This window comes from Chiloscyllium plagiosum, unplaced genomic scaffold (genome assembly GCF_037043375.1).
Source record: "Chiloscyllium plagiosum isolate Xiang-an unplaced genomic scaffold, Cpla_swu_hap1 HiC_scaffold_20, whole genome shotgun sequence".
In the NCBI taxonomy this organism is placed as follows: Eukaryota; Metazoa; Chordata; class Chondrichthyes; order Orectolobiformes; family Hemiscylliidae; genus Chiloscyllium; species Chiloscyllium plagiosum.
Genome location: NW_028270158.1, coordinates 34545914 through 34566608, shown reverse-complemented (window position 1 = coordinate 34566608; position 20695 = coordinate 34545914). Strand labels below are relative to the sequence as shown.

The 20695-nt window shown below is 41.2% G+C and overlaps 1 protein-coding gene across 1 annotated transcript in view; it reads left to right on the top strand.

Moving 5' to 3' along the window:
* The window catches only part of alkbh5 (alkB homolog 5, RNA demethylase), a 37347-nt gene extending 17896 nt beyond the window's left edge, over positions 1 to 19451 (top strand). Inside the window, exons 2-4 of the mRNA XM_043711625.2 lie at positions 9273 to 9353; positions 15701 to 15856; positions 18595 to 19451. Of these exons, the coding sequence (XP_043567560.1) occupies positions 9273 to 9353; positions 15701 to 15856; positions 18595 to 18790 (433 nt within the window). The 3' untranslated portion in view covers positions 18791 to 19451. The remainder of the gene's footprint in view (positions 1 to 9272; positions 9354 to 15700; positions 15857 to 18594) is intronic.
* Positions 19452 to 20695: the final 1244 nt, after the last annotated feature.

The following is a 20695-nucleotide window of genomic DNA, read 5'->3' as shown; positions in this document are numbered from 1 at the left end:
TCATCACAACCCTCTTGTTTGATAATTTGATCTGGGGCTATTTGATAAATAAAGAAATAATTTGCATGTGTATATAGTGTTTCAGTTTCTCAAGCAATCCACAGCCAATTTTTCACAAATTTAGTTGCGGCAACTATATAGGCAAACATGAAAATAAGGTCCCACAACAGCAGACAGATAAATGACCGAGTGATTTCTTTTGGTAATAAAATTAAAGCAGGAGTTTTATTCACTGTATTGTTTGGTACGAGGTCAGCCAGGTGGACCTCATCAAATGAGTTCCCTGATTGAGGCTGTTAACCTGGTACAGTTAGGGAGCCCTGGCTCATAGATATGAATAGAAGTGTCAGGGGTTCTGCTCTCAAGCAGGCTCTGAGCTAGCTGGGCAAAAGTGAGATTCTAATCTGAGCTAGCTGGGTCAGTGTCATGATTTTGTGCAAAAAATAAAGGCTGAGTTGGTGACCAGAAACTGGACTTTGTGGAGTCACTTCACACAGAAATAAAAAAACTTCCCTGTTCTTTGTCATTTAGTACTACGTGTCTTTTAACACCTACCTAATTGGCAGACAGGTAGGTAGGTGAATGTCCTGAAAGATGGTACCTCCTGCTGGTGCAGCACTGTTGTTTTAGGTTATGTCCTTACATCCCCAGTTTGGTACTTAAACCCACAACCTGCAGTGTTTGAAATAAAGATTATGCCATCCTCTAACTCTAACGCCACACATTAGAACATGAAAACAGCAGTGTTTTAAAATGGGAATATATACTTTTTTTCATCATTCTACTTGATATTCAGGAAGTTTCTTAAATGCTCATTTGTACTTTGCTAAAGGCTCTAAATTGGTGCTCTCTTTTGTGGTTTTTTTTATGATAAAATCGGGGCACAAATTAAATGTTACATTTTAAAACCGTAATAAAGTGTTATGCTAAGTACTTCGTCATTGCCCAATCTGCAGCAGTACTGCTTATCACCAGAGGGCAGAACATGTGTGTTTTGAAGTTGATCCATATTAAGATCCCTGTTAACCTTTTAAAATTGTTATTAATTTTATCAAGGGCACACAGTGCAAGAGGAGGACCGTAAGTTGTCTTAGATTGGTGACCAGCCTGTCACAATGAAAAGCTCTTAGTTGATAACTCACTCAATTAAACCCTGAGCTGATCAGACTTGTGCTGATAGCTCAGCTACTTGCAAAGACACTGGTATGGAAGCAAACTAATAGGGAGAAGTAGAGGATGGCTCAAGGAAAGCTTCCAGAACTTAATCGGACAGTTATTTGATCTTTGAAGGCTATGAGAGGCAGGCAGGAAAGTGGAGCTGAGGCTTCAATCATATTCACTGTGGTATTATTCAATGATGTAACAGACTTCAGGGACAAAAGGTTGATTTCTCTCAATGGCTATGTATGTTGGCACCCACACCCACCCATGTTGCTTTGGTGTGTCTGGATCCAAAAAGATACTAGCTGATCCATCCTGCACTTCTGACCAACTTCATGCCAGATTATCAGAATGCAGGTATTTTTTTAAAAATCTGATCTATTTTGCTTATGTTCAGATTTACTCCCTGCCCTCAATTGTGGTTTTTGTGGTACAGAGACAGAAAATAGCAGAGATAATGCCACCCTCTCGCTTAGGTTTCCTTTCTACAACTGAAGATAAAGATGTGACATTCCTAATTGAAAGTAGTATGTGTAAGAGTTAGATTTCATTTGGAGATGGTTCAAGTGAAAATAAAGTTTATTTCTCCTAGTACAGTACAAAGGAACTTCAATTATCTACAGGACACAGGTGGAGAGTATTTTGTTCAGTTAATCAAATGCTGGATAACTTAAGGTAGCTTTCCAGATAATCTGAAATTTTGATGATCAAATGCTGGATAATAGAGATTCTTCTACATCATTTGTAGTCATAGCATTAGCACTCATGGATGTAATTCAACTGAAAGAATATTGACAACCTCAAGTACAGAATTCATGTCCTTTCTCAGTTGAAATCTAGTTTTGAGTTCTTGATGTACCTAGTATAGGGCTCATGTTATAATTTCACAAATGTTTAGTTAATACTGTTGATCTTCTATGTCATGACATAATTTGACGATAATTCAGGTTTAAATTTCTTATTGTACTTCTCTCCACGTTTTATAGTTTTACTCTAATGTGTTGAAATCGTGAGCACTATTCGTGTGTCTGTCTGATTGACAGGAGGGCCTGTGGAAAAGCCACTACCCTTCAGTTTAATCCACCTATTCCAGCCTTGCACTCAAGAGTTTGTGTCAACAAAATATCTCAAATGTATAAATTGCAGCACAAAATAGAAATGAATGATACTGGAAAGGTTAGGATTCCTAATTCCTAAGGTCATTGCCATCAGTTTGTCTTAAGAGAATTGCTTGTGATAACGGCACTAAATTATGAAGGCCTGTTTATTACGTTTATGGCTTAAAGCAAAGTATGATCTATTGTCTCACAGCAGAAGAACATGTGCCATCCATATTCATGTAATCTCACTATGAGCTGTTGAATTATGGTTTCTATTCAATATCTGCGCTAAGTCACATTGTGTGGATTCGGTAGAAAAAGCCATAGGAAGTGAGATCCCCAACTAGACGGTTTAGCTGTTGAACTCAGTTTATCTAGTAGCAATTCTAATATATAAATGCAAGTGGAGGTGGGTGAAATATTTGCATACCAGCATGCTAATAAGTTATAGTGATGTCCAGCATGGAAACAGACCCTTCGGTCCAACCCGTCCATGCTGACCAGATATCCCAAGCCAATCTAGTCCCACCTGCTAGCACTCGGCCCACATCCTCCAAACCCTTCCTATTCATATACCCATCCAAATGCCTCTTAAATGTTGCAATTGTACCAGCTTCCTCCACATCCTCTGGCAGTGCATTCCATACACGTACCACCCTCTGCATGAAAAAGAAGCCCCTTAGGTCTCTTTTTATATCTTTCCCCTCTCACCCGAAACCTATGCCCTCTAGTTCTGGACTCCCTGACCTCAGGGAAAAGACTTTGCCTATTTATCCTATCCATGCCCCTCATAATTTTGTAAACCTCTATAAGGTCACCCCTCAGCCTCCACTCCAGGGAAAACAGCCCCAGCCTCTCCCTGTAGCTCAGATCCTCCAACCCTGGCAACATCCTTGTAAATCTTTTCTGTTCCCTTTCAAGTTTCACAACATCCTTCCGATAGGAAGGAGACCAGAATTCAGCAGTGGCCTAACCAATGTCCTGTATAGCCGCAACATGACATCCCAACTCCTGTACTCAATACTCTGACCAATAAAGGAAAGCATACCAAACGCTGCCTTCATGTTCCTATCTACCTGCGACTCCACTTTTCAAGGAGCTATGAACTTGCACTCCAAGGTCTCCTTTGTTCAGCAACACTCCCTAGGACCTTTACCATTAAGTGTATAAGTCCTGCTAAGATTTGCTTTCCCAAAACGCAGCACCTCGCATTTATCTGAATTAAACTCCATCTGCCACTTCTCGGCCCATCTGGTCCACATCCTGTTGTAATCTGAGGTAACCCTCTTCACTGTCCACTATACCTCCAATTTTGGTGTCATCTGCAAACGTGCTAACCATACCTCTTATGCTCGCATCCAAATCATTTATGTAAATGACAAAAAGTAGAGGACCCAGCACCAATCCTTTTGGCACTCCATTGGTCACAGGTCTCCAGTCTGACAAACAACCCTCCACCACCACCCTCTGTCTTCTACCTTTGAGCCAGTTCTGTATCCAAATGGCTAGTTCTCCCTGTATTCCATGAGATCTAACCTTGCTAATCAGTCTCCCATGAGGAACCTTGTTGACCGCCTTACTGAAGTCCATATAGATCACATCTACTGCTCTGCCCTCATCAATCATCTTTGTTACTTCAAAAAACTCAATCAAGTTTGTGAGACATGATTTTCCACGCACAAAGCCATGTTGACAATCCTTAATCAGTCCTTGCCTTTCCAAATACATGTACATCCTGTCCCTCAGGATTCCCTCCAACAACTTGCCCACCGCCGAGGTCAGGCTCACCGGTCTATACTTCCCTGGCTTGTCCTTCCAGCCCTTCTTAAACAGTGACACCACGTTTGCCAACCTCCAATCTTCCGGCACCTCACCTGTGACTATCGATGATACAAATATCTCAGCAAGAGGCCCAGCAATCACTTCTCTAGCTTCCCACAGAGTTCTCAAGTACACCTGATCAGGTCCTGGGGATTTATCCACTTTTAACTGTTCCAAGACATCCAGCACTTCCTCCTCTGTAATATGGACATTTTGCACCATCTATTTCCCTACATACTATATCTTCCATATCCTTTCCACAGTAAATACTGATGCAAGATATTCACTTAGTATCTCCCCCATTTTCTGTGGCTCCACACACAGGCTGCCTTGTTGATATTTGAGGGTTAACCTAGAAGTATTTAGTATCTGGAGCAGTAAGTTTCAATAATTTAAGCACTTAGAAGCTGAACAGATTGGTTCTTTGACAAAATGGGATGGAGTGGGGGGTGTAAAGCACAGGAATACACTTCTTTTTATCTGCAGAAAAAGGTGACCTCGGGGTGCATTTTTACACAACACTTTTTAAAGGTAGTAGAACAAATTGAAAAGGCTGTAAAAACACATAGGATTGCTTGCCTTTATCAATAGAAGGAACAAAGTACAAAAGCGAGAACGTTGTGCTAAATTTTAAAACTCCTGTGAGGCTTCACTGAAGAGTTTTACCCAATCCTATGCACTGCACATGTTAAGAGGGATTGCATCAATGTCTTGGAGAGGCTGCAGCAGACACTTAGTCGAATGATGTGAGGCATGCAAGGCTTAAGTTATAAGAGTAGATTGCAGAATGTGCATTTTCCTTGAATCTCACTGAAATCAGATTTGATAGATTCAAAATCAAGATATTGATAGATTAAATAATGAAAGCTATTTCTATTGGCAAAAGTCAGTGACCTACCAATAGGTTTGAGTTCCAGATCATTTAGTATCACTATATTCAACAGGTAAGAGTTCCAAATAACCTGGAAGCCATGAATTTTAGATTATTGACAAAAATCAGAGGCAGTATGAGGAAAGTTTCTAGCCACACAGCATATTCTGATTTTGTGAAAGGGCCACAAAGCAGATTCAATATTGACATTTAAAAAGGAATTGATGAATACCTTGTTTTAAAGACTTGCTTGACAAATGTGGGTGTTGCTGGCTGGACAGACATTTATGCTGAAGGGAGGGGAAAAGAGCAATGCTCAGCATTGTGATTAAAAGATAATACTCCAGGCATTTTTCAGAGACTCAAATAAGGCCTAATTAGGGACAGTTAGCGTGGCTTTATGCAGTGCAGGTCATGTCTGTCTTATTAATTGATCACCTTCATCAACTCACTTCAATGAAGGTAGAGCAGAGAATGTTGTCTGCATGGATTTTAGGTAGGCTTTCCCCTTTGTAGTCTCTTTGAGAAGATTGAGATGCGTGGAATCTATGGTGACTTGGCTGCTTGGATTCAGAATGGGCTTGCATATAAAAGGCCGAAGGTAGTGGTGGAAGAGTGTTTTTCTGGCTAGAGGTCTGAATAGTGGTGTTCTGTGGGAATCCATTCTGGGACGTCTGCTTGTCATATAAAAAATAAATTCATTTGGATGAAAATGTAGGTGGGTTAGTAAATTTGCAGACACAAAAATTGGAGAGTTGTGGATAGTGTAGAGAAGGTTGTCGATACCGCAGGATATAGATCAGCTGCGGAGACGGGCAGAGAAATTATAGATGGAGCTTAATCTGGGCAAGTATGAGGTGCTGCACTCCAGTGTTAAGAAAAAGCTTTGGAGAGGGTGCAGAAGAGGTTTACCAGGATGCAGTCTGGATTAGAGGATATGAGCTATAGGAGAGCAGAGAGAAAATTGGGGTTGTTTTCTCTGGAGCAGCAGAGGTTGAGGGGAGACCTGATAAAGTTGATAAAGCAGAGGCACCGGTAGATTTGACAGTCAGAATCCACACCACCCCACACCTTTTCCTGGTGCATTGAAATGTCTAATACTGGAGGGCAAGCATTTAAAATACAAGGGAGAAAGTTCAAAGGAGATGAAGGGCAAGTTTTTTTTTAGTGGTCTGAGTTGAACACATTGCTGGGGCGGTGGTGGAGGGAGATAAAATAGGGGCATTTAAGGGACTATTAGATAAGCACATGAATATGCAAGGAATGCAGGGCTATGGGCCACGAGCGGGCAGCGTGCATTAGTTTAATTTGTAATCATGTTCAGCACAACATTGTGGGCCAAAGGGCCTGTTCCTGTGCTGTACTGTTCTATGTTCTCCTCTGACCAGCTGCATTGCTCCATTCATATTTCTACCATTCACAGTTTCTATGTTGGAATTTATATAATACACTTGTGATATTGCGAGATATGTGTGAACACTAAGTTTTTCAGGCTGACAGCCTTGATATTTCTGTTGGTGAGGTTGTTCTTGAACCATTTGATTTTGCTTTTTCTGTCCTGTTTTCTGTTAAAGATCTAATTTTGGCAGTCCCGATTTGCTTACCACAGCTGCTCTGAGCACAACTGTCCATTTATCAACATGTTCTCATTGATTTCAATGATTCACTGCCCATTTGCTAAATTTTTCCTTATGGTTGTGGGGCTTCATTTGTGTAGATAAAACTCAACTTCCTGAATATAATGGCACTTAATCGGAGTACCATTTTTTTGACACCAGTCTCTGACGTGCGCACCATTGAAATGGGTTCACTTTCTGTGATGCCTTATGTTGGTGCTTGTGTTGGACATTCCAATTGGGTTTGTGGTCTGAAGGAGGGCTTCCCCAACTCCAGTACAGGAGCAAATCACTGCAGATGCTGGAATCTGTACTGAAAACAACCAATACTGGAGGTCTGAGCAGGTCAGACAGTTAACCATGGAGAGAGCAAGCTAACATTTCGAGTCTAGAGGACTCCATCAAAGCTGAAGTGAAGTGTGGAGGGGGTCAGCATGTGTGCCATAGGTGGTGGACGGGGAAGCAGTTGGTGCTGGTGAGGTGTACAGTGCTGATGGAGGAAAGATGTTAATAGTTTAGGTTAAGTGATCAGAATGTGAGAATGGCAGAACAGTGTGCCTAACTACCAGATTTGAAAGAGAAGACAGGCCCATTAGGGTTGGGGGGAGGGGAGAGAGGACATGGTAACTGAATATAACAAGTAAAACTAAAAGGGAAGAAATGGGAATAAGTTCACAATCTGAAGGTGTTGAAATCAATAAGAAGTCCAAAAGACTGTAAAGTGCCTAGTCTGAAGAAGAGATTTTCCTCCAGTTTGCACTTTGAATCAGTGGAACACTGCAGTATGCTAAGGACAGATGAGTGGACATAAGCAGGGTGCTATATTGAAATGACTGGTTGCGGGAAAGTCCGGGTCATGCTTGCGCACATACTGGACGTATTCTGCAAAGCGGTCATCCAGTCTGCATTTAGTTTTCTCCAATAAAGAGTAGGTCACATTGGATGCAGCAGATCCAATATACCAGATTGGAGGAGGTAGAGGTGAAATACTACTGCTCAGGCCTTTGGAAGGTGAGCAGGTACGAGTTGCACCTTCTCTGGTTACATGAAGGTATATTGAAACTTTCCAGTTTCCTAACCTTAACTGCGTCCAGTTACTATGGATGTCCAATCCCTCTATATCTCCATCTTGCTCCAGGACAGTTTGTTAGCTCGGCTTGTTCCTTGGCCCCCTTGTCCTCACTTTTCATCCCACCAGCCTCCGCATTCAAAGGATCATTCTCGACTATTTCAGATAACTCCAGCAGAATACCAGCACCAAACACATCTTCCCCTCTCCTCCTGCCTGCATTTAGCAGGGATCGTTCCCTCTGGGCCACCTCGTCCATTCCATAACCACCAGCACCACCCGTTCCCTTCCCATTTAAACTCAGGTGCAAAACCTGCCCCTTCACCCAGCTCACAATCCAAGGGCATAAACTATCTTTCCAGGTGAAGCAGCATTTCACCTGTCCCTCCTTCAATCTTGTGTATTGTATTCGCTGCACCCAATGTGGCCTACTGTATATTGGAGAAACCAAACACATACTGGGTAACCGCTTTGTAGAACGCATCTGGTCTGAGTGCAGGTGTGACCCGACCTTCCCCAAGCTGCTCTTTTCAACTGTGTCCTGCTCACATGCCCACTTAACTACAGTGTTCCAGTCCATTATAGTGCAAACTGGAGGAACACCATATCTTCAGACTAGACACATGACGACAGCCTTCTGGGCTAAATATTGACCTCAACACCTTTTTAAATTGTGAACCGACTTCCATTTCTTCCCTTTTTTGTTTAATTTGTGTTCTCTGGCACCATGCTCCTCCCCCACTCCTGAGACTGTCTTCTCCTTCAAGCCTGGGAGTTAGACACATTGAGTGCTGGTGTCAAAAAGAATGGCAAAACAACACTCCACCCTCTATAGCATAAATGCTTATCCCTCCAGCTCTGAATAGTCACATAGACTCAACATTAGCTTGCTCTCTCTTCATGAATGCTGTGTGACTCGCTGTGATCTTCAGTATAGATTCCAGCATGGTCACAAGCCAAATTCTAGAATTGCAGTCACCAAGCCAGCAACAGCTTCAGTGAAGCTCCCTTGATCAAGTTAGCAGCTGCAAGCCCCCTTTAAAATGATTGTACTTTTAATGGCCATCAAGGCATAATTGATATTGAGGCCTAATTCCTGCTCTTAAAAATCTAGGTTTTTGATCTGTTGGCACCACTTCTGTTCCTGCTTTCACAACTCTCCCTCCTTCAGTCCTACAGTTCTTGCAATGGGCTAACTGTCAGTTTTTTTCCACTTTCTTCTTTTTCAAGCCATGAAAGTAGGTCACAGTATCAAAAGATTTGGCAAGTATCACCTATGGGGTGTGACAAAATCCTTGATTTGAATCCAAAATCCTTGATTTGAATCAGAGTCTCTCTGGTTTCTTGTAAGAGTGCCTGCACCTAAACTTTCAGTAGCAATGTATGTGTAGAGATTAGGAATGGACAGCATCATTCTGAACAGTGATGCCTTCCATGAAAGCATATGTTAGTGATTTTCACTTTCAGTTGCCATGATTTTTTTAAGCTTCACAAGTCCAGATTTGCTGAAGTAGATAGTTTAGAAAATGAAAGGGAGGTGAGATAAATGTAATCATGTTGCATAAACAAAGGTCTGTGTGGGTAAAACAGATGGAATTTTTCCCAGTGACTCTTGATCTGTTCTTTCCTTACAGTGATTACGCTGCAGATGAAATAACTCATTGCATTCGACCTCAAGATATCAGGGAGCGGAGGGCTGTTATAATACTACGGAAGTAAGAGCTTATCATTTTCTTTTGAGTTGCACTTTTTAACACCAACCATTGTGCTCTTCTGTTTGCTGAATTTGTTTTTTTAAGTGTTTCTATCCCTTTTCATTGTAATTCTTGAATAACTAAAAGAATGAGATATGAAGCTAAAGAAGTTGGTTTTGCCCCTGATCACAAGTAGAGTTTTCGGTCAGTCATAGATGTACAGCATGAAAACAGGCCCTTCAGTCCAACTCGTCTATGCCGACCAGACATCCTAAGCTAATCTAGTCTCATTTGCCAGCGCTTGGCCCATATCCCTCTAGGGCAGCATCCGAGGAGCAGGAAAATCAATGTTTTGGGCAAAAGCCCTTCATCAGGAATAGAGGCAGAGTGCCTGAAGGGTGGAGAGATAAATGAGAGGAGGGTGGGGAGAAAGCATTGTCTCCATATCCCTCTAAACCCTTCCTATTCATATACCCATCCAGATGCCTCTTAAATGTTGTGATTGTACCAGTCTCCTCCCCCTTCTTCTGGCAGCTCATGCCATACACATGCCACCCTTTGAATGAAAACATTGCCCCTTGGGTCCCTTTTAAATCTTTCTCCTCTCACCTTAAACCTATGCCCTCAAGTTTTGGAACACCCCCCACGCCGGAAAAGACCTATCCACGTACCTCGTGGTTTTATAAACGCCTATGAGATCATCCCTAAGCATCTGACACTCCAGGGAAAACGGCCCCAGCCTATTCAGCCTCTCCCTGTAGCTCAAACCCTCCAACCTCTGCAACATCCTTCCTGTCCTATTTTGCCTTTCCAAAATGCAGCGCAAGTTTTTTTTTAAATGTTAGACTTGCAATCCTAATCATGGTTTCAATTTCTTGAATTGTTTACTCAGTCTTTCGCTCGTGGGGATAGAGACGGTAAATGCAATGGATGTTAGTCTAGATAGAGAGCCAAACATCATCACTGTGCTGTCCACTTAGTTGCAAACGTCATTGGAGACTCTTGAGTCAGCCGTAAACCCACATCATCTCTCATTAGTATCAGACATTTTGCATTTAATCCATCTGCCTCTGTATGTCTTGTATTTTGTTTCTGCTTGTGAGATATGAGCCTTGCTGTCTAGAAGAATTTTAGGATATACGAGTAGAAGGAGGCCAATCAGCCATTTTTGTCTGCTCTACCATTTAAAGAGATCACGTGATCTGATAATCTTAAACTCCACTTTTTTGCCCTTTTCCTATAACTCTATTCCCTTCTAAGCAAAAGTCTGTCTACCTCAGTCTTCATTATACTTAATGATCCAGTCTCAACAACTCTAGTTTAAAAAAAATGCACAGATTTGCCATCCTCTGGAAAAAAAATTCCTCCTCCTCTGCATCTTGTGTAACTCCTAATTATGCCCTCTAGTCCGAGACTCTCCCATAAGAGAAAACAATTGGCATATCTATACTCAGTCCCTTAAGAATCTTGTTTCAATTAGATTGCTCTTCATTCTTCCATATTCCAATGAGTACAGGCCTAAGCTCTCTTGAAGCTCTGCTCGTAAGGTAGTCCCTCTATATTCTGCATCAGCTTGATGAACCTTCTCCAAACTCCAATTTCAATGTAGCTCCTTTTAAATAAGGGGCACAAAACTGTTCGTAGCATTCCAGCTATCCTGACTAGTGCTTTGTACAACTTTAGCTAAAACGCAATTCCCTTTGAAATAAAGGCCAACATTTCATTTGCCTGCCGCTTTACCCACTGGACTTGGATGTTACATTTTTGTTTTTGAGCAAGGACTCTTAAACACCCCATGTTGTTTCTCCATTTAAATTATATTCAGCCCATCTGTTCTTCCTGCCAAAGTGCATAACCTCACATTTACCCCATATTCCATCTGGCAAAATTTTGCCCACTTGCTTAAACTTTCTATATCTCTCTGCAGATCCCTTGTGTCATCCTTTTGGTCTCTGTGGAGTTTGCACATTCTCCCTGTATCTGCGTGGGTTTCTTCCCACAGTCCAAAGATGTGCAGATTAGGTGAATTGACCATGTTAAATTTGCCCATAGTGTTCAAGGATGTGTCGTTAGGTGCATTAGTCAGGGGTAAATATAGGGTAGGGGAATGAGTCTGGCTGGGTTACTCTTCAGAGGGTCGGTGTGGACTTGTTGGGTCAAAGGGCCTGTTTCAACACCTGGAGGGATTTTTTGATTCTATGATCCTCACCACTTCCCTTCCTACCTATCTTTATGCATAGCCTTTCATTTTCCTACATTTATTCCAAGTCAGCCTGGTGTATGACATGAAGGGGACATTTGCAGGTGATACTGTTCCCATCTGTTTCCCTCTCCCTTCTAGGGAGGTAGAGGTCACTGATTTGAACCGTGCTGTCGAAAAGCCTTGCTGTGTTGTCACAACTGATATAGAGGTGATCTACACTGCTCCTACTGCATTGGGAGTTGGAATGAGTGAATGTTGGAAATGGTGGTTTGGATACCAGGTTCTTGCATTGTATTGGGCTTGCATTAGGCAAGGGGAGAGTATTCTATTACAGTCCACATTTGTGCCTTGTAGATGGTGGACAGCTTTTGTATAGTGTGACAATGCTATGATTTTAAGAGATGTTTTTATCCTTGTATTATAAAGAAAGGTTGCGACAGAGTTGCTGAGCAATCTGCTCAAAGCCAGTAGTGTGAACAACTTGAGGCCTTTTTTCTTTGAGTAGTTGGAATAATTGAAGCTGCTGAATGGGTGAGGTCAAGCTCTTGCTGAACTAGAATTTTTAGTTCCAGTCTTCTGCAGTTGCTGGGTCTTGAAGCTGGATGTGGAAACTATTTTTTTTATTTCCCCCCCCCCCCCCCCCCTCTCTGCTGAAAGCTGTGATTTTCTTCGTGTTGTTAGAATTGCATGTGAGACCATCTGTTTTACGGAATTTGTTTTTGCCAAGGATGTATTTGAGATGTTACTATGTTGAAACAGTTGATCAGTTGTGTGTTTATATTACATTTTTTAAGCATTTCAATGATTACAATTAAGCCAATTCTTCTTATTTTGTCTGTATTTTAACTGTAGTGTAAAAAGTGTTTTGCTTAATGTCAGTAGTTTGACCAATCAAATTGCATCTGAAATGCAACACCATATACATACCTTGAAAATAAGAGAAAGTTGTGGTCTCGGCTACCTTAATATATTTTGAGGGGGTTTGGTCTGGTCCGTAACAGGGAGTCCGATGAGTTAATAGCCTAGCCTCTGATCTGCTGTTGAGGTCACAGTCTGTATAGCTGCACAGTTCAGTTTCTGGTCACTGATAACTCCCATGACAACGGTGGGGAAATTGGTAATAATAATGCCATGAAAAGCCATGAGGAAATGGTTAGTTTCTCCCTTGAAGATGGTCATTGCTGAGCTCCTATGTGGCACTAATGTTAGTTGCTACTCCCCTCAAGCATAAATATTGTTCAGGTTTTGAAATATATTTACAAGGACTGTTTCAGTATCTGAGAGATCATGAGCATGATTGATTTCCAATAACTGCACCATCTTCCTTTATGCTGCAAATGATTCCAAATGGCAGAGAATTTCCCCCAATTGATGCCAGTTTTGCAAGGGTTCTTTGCCATTCTCTACTAAATGCTATCTTGATGTCAGGAAGATTCATTCTCACCTTTCCTTTGTAGCTCAGCTCTTTTGTCTATGTTGGGACCAAGGCTGTAATGAGATCCCCATGGCAGAAACCAAACTGTCATTTGAGCAGGTTACTGATTAGTAAGAACCACCTGATAACACAGTTGATGAACCTTTCCATCACTTTGCTGATGGTGAATACACTAAAATATGAATTGCTGTGGTTAAACTTATTCTGTATTTTGTGGACAGTACACAACTTATAATGTGGAATATTGCCTCATTAGATGCCAGTGTTTTAGCTGTATTGGAACACTTTTTCTAGGGACACTGCTAATTCTATAGTATATTGAGACAATTAGTATTATTGCTGGAATAGTAGCCTCTGCAATAGCCACTGCTTTCTGCTATTTCTTTATCACCCCAGAGTGAATTAAATTGGATCAAAACTGGCATGTGTGATGCTGAGGAGGTTGAGGTAGATCATCCACACCAATTGTGGTTGAAGATCACTGCAAATGCTTTGGCTGTTTCTTTTACACTTTTTACTGAGCTTCCCCATCATTAAGGGTGGGGATATTTGTGGAGTTGGTTCCTCCATTTGGTTATTTAATTGTCCACTACCACTTGTAACACATGTGGCATGATTGCAGAGCTTGGATCTAATCTGTTTGTCAGCCTGCAGCACCTCATGCATGCCCAGTTATGAAATGCTGGATCAGCTATTGATTCATACAGCATAGAAACAGACCCTTCAGTCCAAACAGTCCATGCCAAACATGATCCCAGACCTTTCCTATTCATGTATCCACCTAAAATGTCTTTTCAGAGAAGTTGTAATTGTACCTGCATCCACAACTTCCTCAAAGTTTATTTCATGTGCACACCACCCTCTTTTTAAAAAAAACAAAAAAAAATTTCTCATACCTCCTATATCTTTCTCCTCTCGCCTTAAAAATGTGCCCTCTAGTCTTGAAATTCCTAATCTTGGGGAAAAGACAACTATCATCAACTCTATATCTGTACTTATTATTATTTTATAAACTGCTATCAGAGCACCTCTCGACCTCCTAAGCTCCAGTGGAAAAAGGGCTATCCAGCCTTTCTTTATAACTCAAACCTTCCATACCTGGCAACATCCTGTAAATCTCTTCTGAACCCTCTTCAGCTAGATAAAGCCTTCCTATAAATCAAACTCTATCCCATTTTAGTTCAGTGTTAGTGCCATGCAACACACTGAAGGTGAGATATTATCTCCCCAAGGATTGTTAGTGATCATCCCAACTCATACTGTCATGTACATATTTATCCATGACTGGTAGATTATTGAGAATGTAGTTGTAGGATTTTCCCTGTTTAGTTCTATCTGCCACAGACATAATCTAACAGCTTTGTTCTTTAGGATTCAACTAGCTCAGTTACTTGTGCTACCAAGTCATTCTTGGTGATGAATTAATGTATTTTATCTCCATTACAGCCTGTGGCATTGCTGCCATTGATGGATGTTCTGATTGCTCTCCATTATAAGAGTACTGATCCATCAGCTGTACTGAGTGCAAAAGTTGATAATCAGCTGGAGATTTCCTTACTCATGTTCGACCTGATGACATGAGACTTGATGAGTCCAGAGACAATATTAAATATTCCCTCCCACGTACCATTATGCACCTGCATCTGGTGGTAGGCCATAATCAGGCACAATAATGGTGGTGAGGACTGAGGTATGTGCAGTGAACTAGTATTAGACAGTCAGGCTTACAATGGTCATGCGGGACAGCTCTCCTAATTTTTGACCGATTCCTAGATGTTAGTAATGACAACACTGCAAAGTGATAATGCTGATTTACTGTTGGCATTTCTGCTGCCAAGGTCAATCAGTTTTATACAACAGAGTTGCTTTCTAGACCATTTCAGAGGGTGTTTGAGTTAACTGGCTGGGTTCTTATTGTCATCCCGTTTCCCTATTCCCATATTAGTCGAAGCATACATAGTATGGTTCTACCTCCATTTTTGTTCCATGCCATGGAGACAGTGTGATCACCCATGTACACAGACATGAGATCTTGGTCTTCTCTCAAACAGCAGATTCTAAAGGAATTATATAGTCACTTACAGGAAGCAGCATCCAAATAAGGTCACATCTATATAGATTGAGTGACCGTTACAATCAGCGATCATCAACAGTAAAGCTTAAGTCATCTGGCATTACACATTGGATAGTCCTCACCTCGTTAACTGGCATTATACAATGGATATTCATTACCTTGTTAAACCACTACCCTTGCCTCATTGATCAAATAAGAACTTGCAGTAAACAAAGTCATGCTAGCTGAGCCTTTGTCACGCAACCCAAAACGTAACTCTTTTCCCTACTGCTCATACTTTATACACTTTCTCATTACAACAGTTGACTATGGTTATAGGTCACAATTAAGTTAGCTTTTAATTACAAGTTTATTGATTAAATTAAAATTCTACCAGCTACCTTTGGGATTTGAAACCACATGTACAGAGCAATACCCTGAGGATCTGGATTACTAGACCAGTGATCGTACCATCATGCCACCACCTCCTGACCATGTGTGTCTCCACAAATACATGCAAACAGTGTGTCTCATTAGAATGTTGTCTTAAGAACCTGTACTACACACTACCCTGGTGAGATTTGATGTTGTGAAGTTCTACACCAGTCATGTTCAATGACCAAATTTGCTCAGTTGTGTAATTTTGTTTTCTGTTGCATCTGTACTTTGCTTCACAGAACAAGGACAGATGCCCCACGTTTGGAGTCAAAATTATTAACTAGCTCAGTGTTACCAGTTCACATGTCTAACAGACAGTCCAACAGTGACCGATACCAAGTGGTACTAAAACAGAAACGGTCTCATCGGAAAGCAGATCCAGATGCTGCACACAGGTAAGAAAGAGAACGAGTTGTATAGTGAGCAAGTCACGTGCTGGGGAATATCAGTGAGTGTTCTTTTTTAAGCTTTCCCACAGTAAATGTGTGAATGCATTGCATGATATGTTCTTGATGGACAATGGGTCCGCTGGAGTCGGTTATATTTTAGAGCATCCAAATTCTCAACAATCAGTCACATTTTTATACATAGTAAAACAAAGTACAGATGAATCTCGATTATCTGGCATTGATTGTCCGAATATCTGATTATCCGGCAAGATCGCAAAGTCCTAATGCTTAGCTAAACTGTTATCCAGCATTCGATTAACTGAATGAAATTCTCCCTGCCTCGGATAATAGAGGTTCCTCTGTAGCTGGCTTGTGCTCAGCAGGATTCCATAATCAGCAATGAAAAGTATTACCATTTAATTTGTTTTGTTGGACAAGGTTCCCCATGGGAGACTGGTTGGTTAGCAAGGTTAGAGTTCATGGAATGCAAGGAGAACTTGCTATTTGGATACAGAACTGGCTTGTAGGTAGAATACAGAGGATGGTGGTGGAGGGTTGTTTTTCAGACTGGAGGCCTGTGACCAGTGGAGTGCCACAAGGATCGGTATTGAGTCCATTACTTTTTGTCATTTACATAAATGATTTGGATGTGAACATAGGAGGTATAGTTAATAAGTTTGCAAATGACGCCAAAATTGGAGGTGTAGTGGACAGCAAAGAGGGTTACCTCAGATTACAACGGGATCTTGATCAGATGGGCCAATGGGTTGAGGAGTGGCAGATGAAGTTAATTTAGATAAATGTGAGATGTTGCATTTTGGGAAAGCAAATCTTAGCAGGACTTGTACACTTAATGGTAAGGTCCTAGGGAGTGTTGCTGAACAGAGACCTTGGAGTGCAGGTTCATAGCTCCTTGGAAGTAGTCACAGATAGGATAGTGATGATGTTGTTTGGCATGCTTTCCTTTATTGGTCAGAGCATTGAGTATAGGAGTTGAAAGGTCATGTTGCAGCTGTACAGGACATTGGTTAGGGTCCCTTTGGAATATTGTGTACAATTCTGATCTTCCTATCAGAAAGATGTTGTGAAACTTGAAAGGGTTCAGAAAAGACTTACAAGGATGTTGCCAGGGTTGGAGGATTTGATCTACAGGGAGAGGCTGGGGCTGTTTTCCCTGGAGCGTCGGAGGTTGTGAGGGGTGACTTCATAGAGGTTTATATAATTGTGAAAGGCATGGATTGGATAGATAGACAAGGTCTTTCCCTGGGGTGAGTGAGTCCAGAACTAAAGGGCATAGGTTTAGGGTGAGAGGAGAAAGATATAAAAGGGACCTAAGAGGGCAACGTTTTCACGCAGAAGGTGTGTATGAAATGGGCTGCTAGAGGAAGTGGTGGAGGCTGGTACAGTTGCAACACTTAAGAGGCATCTGGATGGGTATATGAATAGGAAGGGTTTAAAGGGATATGGGCCAAGTGCTGGCAAATGGGACTAGATTAGGTGGGATATCTGGTTGGCATTGCCAATTTAGACTGAGGTCTTTTTCCACACTACATCTGACTCTAGTTGAAGAGTAAATATTCTTAGAGATGTGAAGAACTTATTGCTCCCCTTTTAAAAAATACTCTGCAATCTTTTATGCCCCCACTTTAGGAGATGAGTTCCCTCTTAAATCCCTTATTTCAAGGGGCCACCTTTTAAGTTCGAATGCAAGGCAGTGTCAGCATAGTTTGTGCTGTTCCAAAATGGTGCTTGAACCCACTGTGAAGATAGCCATTCTCAGTCAATTTATAATGGGGAATAGTGTGTGTTGCTGGAAAAGTAAGGAAAGCTTTCCTTACCTGTACCTCTAGCAATGTCATCTACTGCAGCTGTTGCACCTGATGTGATCTCCTCCATATTGGGGAGACAGGATGCTGCCTTGCAGATCGTTTCAAAGAACATCTCTGGGACACCCGCACCCATAAACCCCACTGCCCCGTGGCTGAAGACTTTAACTCCCCCTCCCACTCAAAGACAAGCAGGTCCTGGGCCGGCTCCACTGCCAAACCATTACCACCTGATGCCTGGAGGAAGAATGCCTCATTCCGCCTTGGGACCCTGCAACCAACTCGGGATAAATGTGGATTTCAACAGCTTCCTTGTTTCCCCTCCCCCCTGACGTTATTCCAGTTTGAAACCTCCAAGTCGGCACCGCCCTCCTGACCTGTCTATCACTCTTCTCTCTTCTATTTCTCTCCCACATCCCCCCCCCCCCCGACTTAACACCTTTCGCCTCACCTTCATCCACCTATTACTTTTTCAGCTACCTTCCCCCACCCCCTTCTCATTTATCTCTCAGCCCCCAGCCAACAAGCCTCATTCCTGATGAGCTTATGCCTGAAATGTCAATTCTCCTCCTTGGATGCTGCCTGATCTGCTGTGATGGGAACAATTTGCCCTCTTTTACTTCCCTGAAAAGTTACTGACAGCTGAGTAGCAATGTTGGCTGAGTTGAGGATTGAATTTGATTTGTAAGATTCACGAGGATCTTACAATCTGTCAATACTTTGTGTACACAAGACATGGGGTCCAAATAGGCAAGACTTCATATAGATAGAAAAGATCCCACGAGGTCAGCAACCCGCAGAGAATTGTCAATTCATGATTTAACTTATTATACAGCTGAGCATGTCTTAAAGATAACAACGCCTATGTTATTGGGAATGATGTGGAATGTTAACGTGAGCCTTGTTTCCTTTTCAAAGGCCAAGAATTTTAGAGATGGACAAAGAGGAGAATCGGCGATCTGTGATTTTGCCAAAACACCGCAGGAGGAGTGACTGTGCTTCAGAAAATTACTGGAGAAAGACACACGATTGTGTGGATGATGAGGATGAGGAGGGTGATGATGGTGGAGGAATAGATAGTCCAGTTCGAAAAGTTAAAATGCGACGACACTGATTGGGAAGGGAAGAGAAAATGGAACTTTAACTTGAAGGCTGATGGACAAAAGTGCACTACTCAGTTCGAAATGGAACAGCTCAACAGTAACTGCAAATTCAAAGAGGAAAATGTTTTTTAAAAATACAAGAAAAAGGATTTTATTGAACTGAGGTTAGAAAACGGCAGGAGATTGCCATTAGTTTGCAGGCAGGTGGCCTCTGTGTTTCATTCTACCTTTTGTTATTGGGTAATGTTGTATAGCCTATTTTCCCTTCTTTGTTTTATGTATTTAAAACCCAAAAAAACATGCACATCTTTGTGCGTGTGAAAGCAAAGTGTTTAAAAATATATTAATTAATTTTCTTTTTAAAAATGAGAAGCTACTTTTTTTGTTGAAATGAGAAGCAGCCACTGTATCATGGTATCATGTGCTTCTTCAAACTTCAGCGCTTCCATCGTTAGGGTTGCAAAGTCCCTAAACTTTAGATATATTGTTGCTGAGGAACTCTGAGGAATTTATTTCCGTATAGGGGGAAGGAAAAACACAGTTGTGTTGACTTGTAACAAAGTTGTACAGTTCTGAAAAGACAGTTTAAAATGTACGCAAATGATTAAAAAGTTATGTAAATGAAAATAGGTATTTTATGTAAAAAATAAAATAAAAAAACTTTTAATTTGGGTAACTGTCAAAAGGAGAGTTTGACTGTCAACAGGGTCTTTACCTTGGATGCTTACTTTATTTCTTGTACAGAAGCTAAATTTGATTAAATGCAAAGCGCACCACTTTAACCTGTGTGATTTATGTCTAAATGTATTTTGAATTGAGTTGATTTTTAATGCAATGAATAATATGCAAACTAAGTTTTTTGATCAACCCTAGTCAAGAATGTTATGACACATCTGTGGAGCAGGTCTGTCTTGAACCGAAGCCTCCAGGTTCAAACCATGTGGAAAGTATTCTAAAGCTGGCAACCGTTTGATCCACCCCTTTGCTTGCTTGGGAAGAGGATTATTTTGCTCCTGTATGTTAGTTACTTGTTTTTAAAAAATGTTAATGCTGCTTGAGGACAAGATGGGAGTCAGCTGTAAAGATTCTTACTTAGATAACAATAGGTTGATGACTAGATTGGGTCAGCCACAACTCTTACCATAGTTGATAATTAATACTGTTTGTTGGTATTGTCATTTGAGTGGATCTCAGCAACTTGGAAGAATGGAAATTGAGATGAAATCTGTTTGACTTCATGATAAATATTTTTGCTGTCTATTAACTGCTTCCTGGGTGTATAGTTTGCCATGTTTTCCAAAAACTTTTTTTGACATGTTTTAAGTGTTGTTGGACTACAGTAATGGGTGTTGAGTGCAGCTATTATGTACTAACATATGCTGTTAGATATTGAAAAGAATATTGTTTAAAAACAAAGTATTCACCTGAAGCCTGAAATGAGAAGTTCTGATAGAAGGCCATAAGATATGGAACAGAATTGGGTTATTTGGCCCAGTGAGACTGCTCCCTCAATCGTAGCTGATGTGTTTCTCAACTCCAATCTTTTGCCTTCCACCCATAACCTTTGGTCCCCATTGTGATCAAGTACCTATGTCTTAAATACAGAGGAACTTCGATTATCTGAACAATATGGGCATCTACTATCAATTGGATAATTGATTATTCGGATAATTGATTTTACTTTAAACCAAATGCTGATCTAATGTTGTGCTCTACCGAAGAATTTGTTTAAATCTATAATTTTAATGTATTGAGCACAAGAGGATACAGATTTCACATGAACAAAATAAAGCAATGATAACACGTGAAAACTTTTTTTAAAAAATGCAGCAGTAGTTAGCATTTGGCAAGGAGTGGTGAAGACAGCCTTAAACAAGATCCCGAACAGCTGCTACAAATGCAAGAGCATTTGTCAT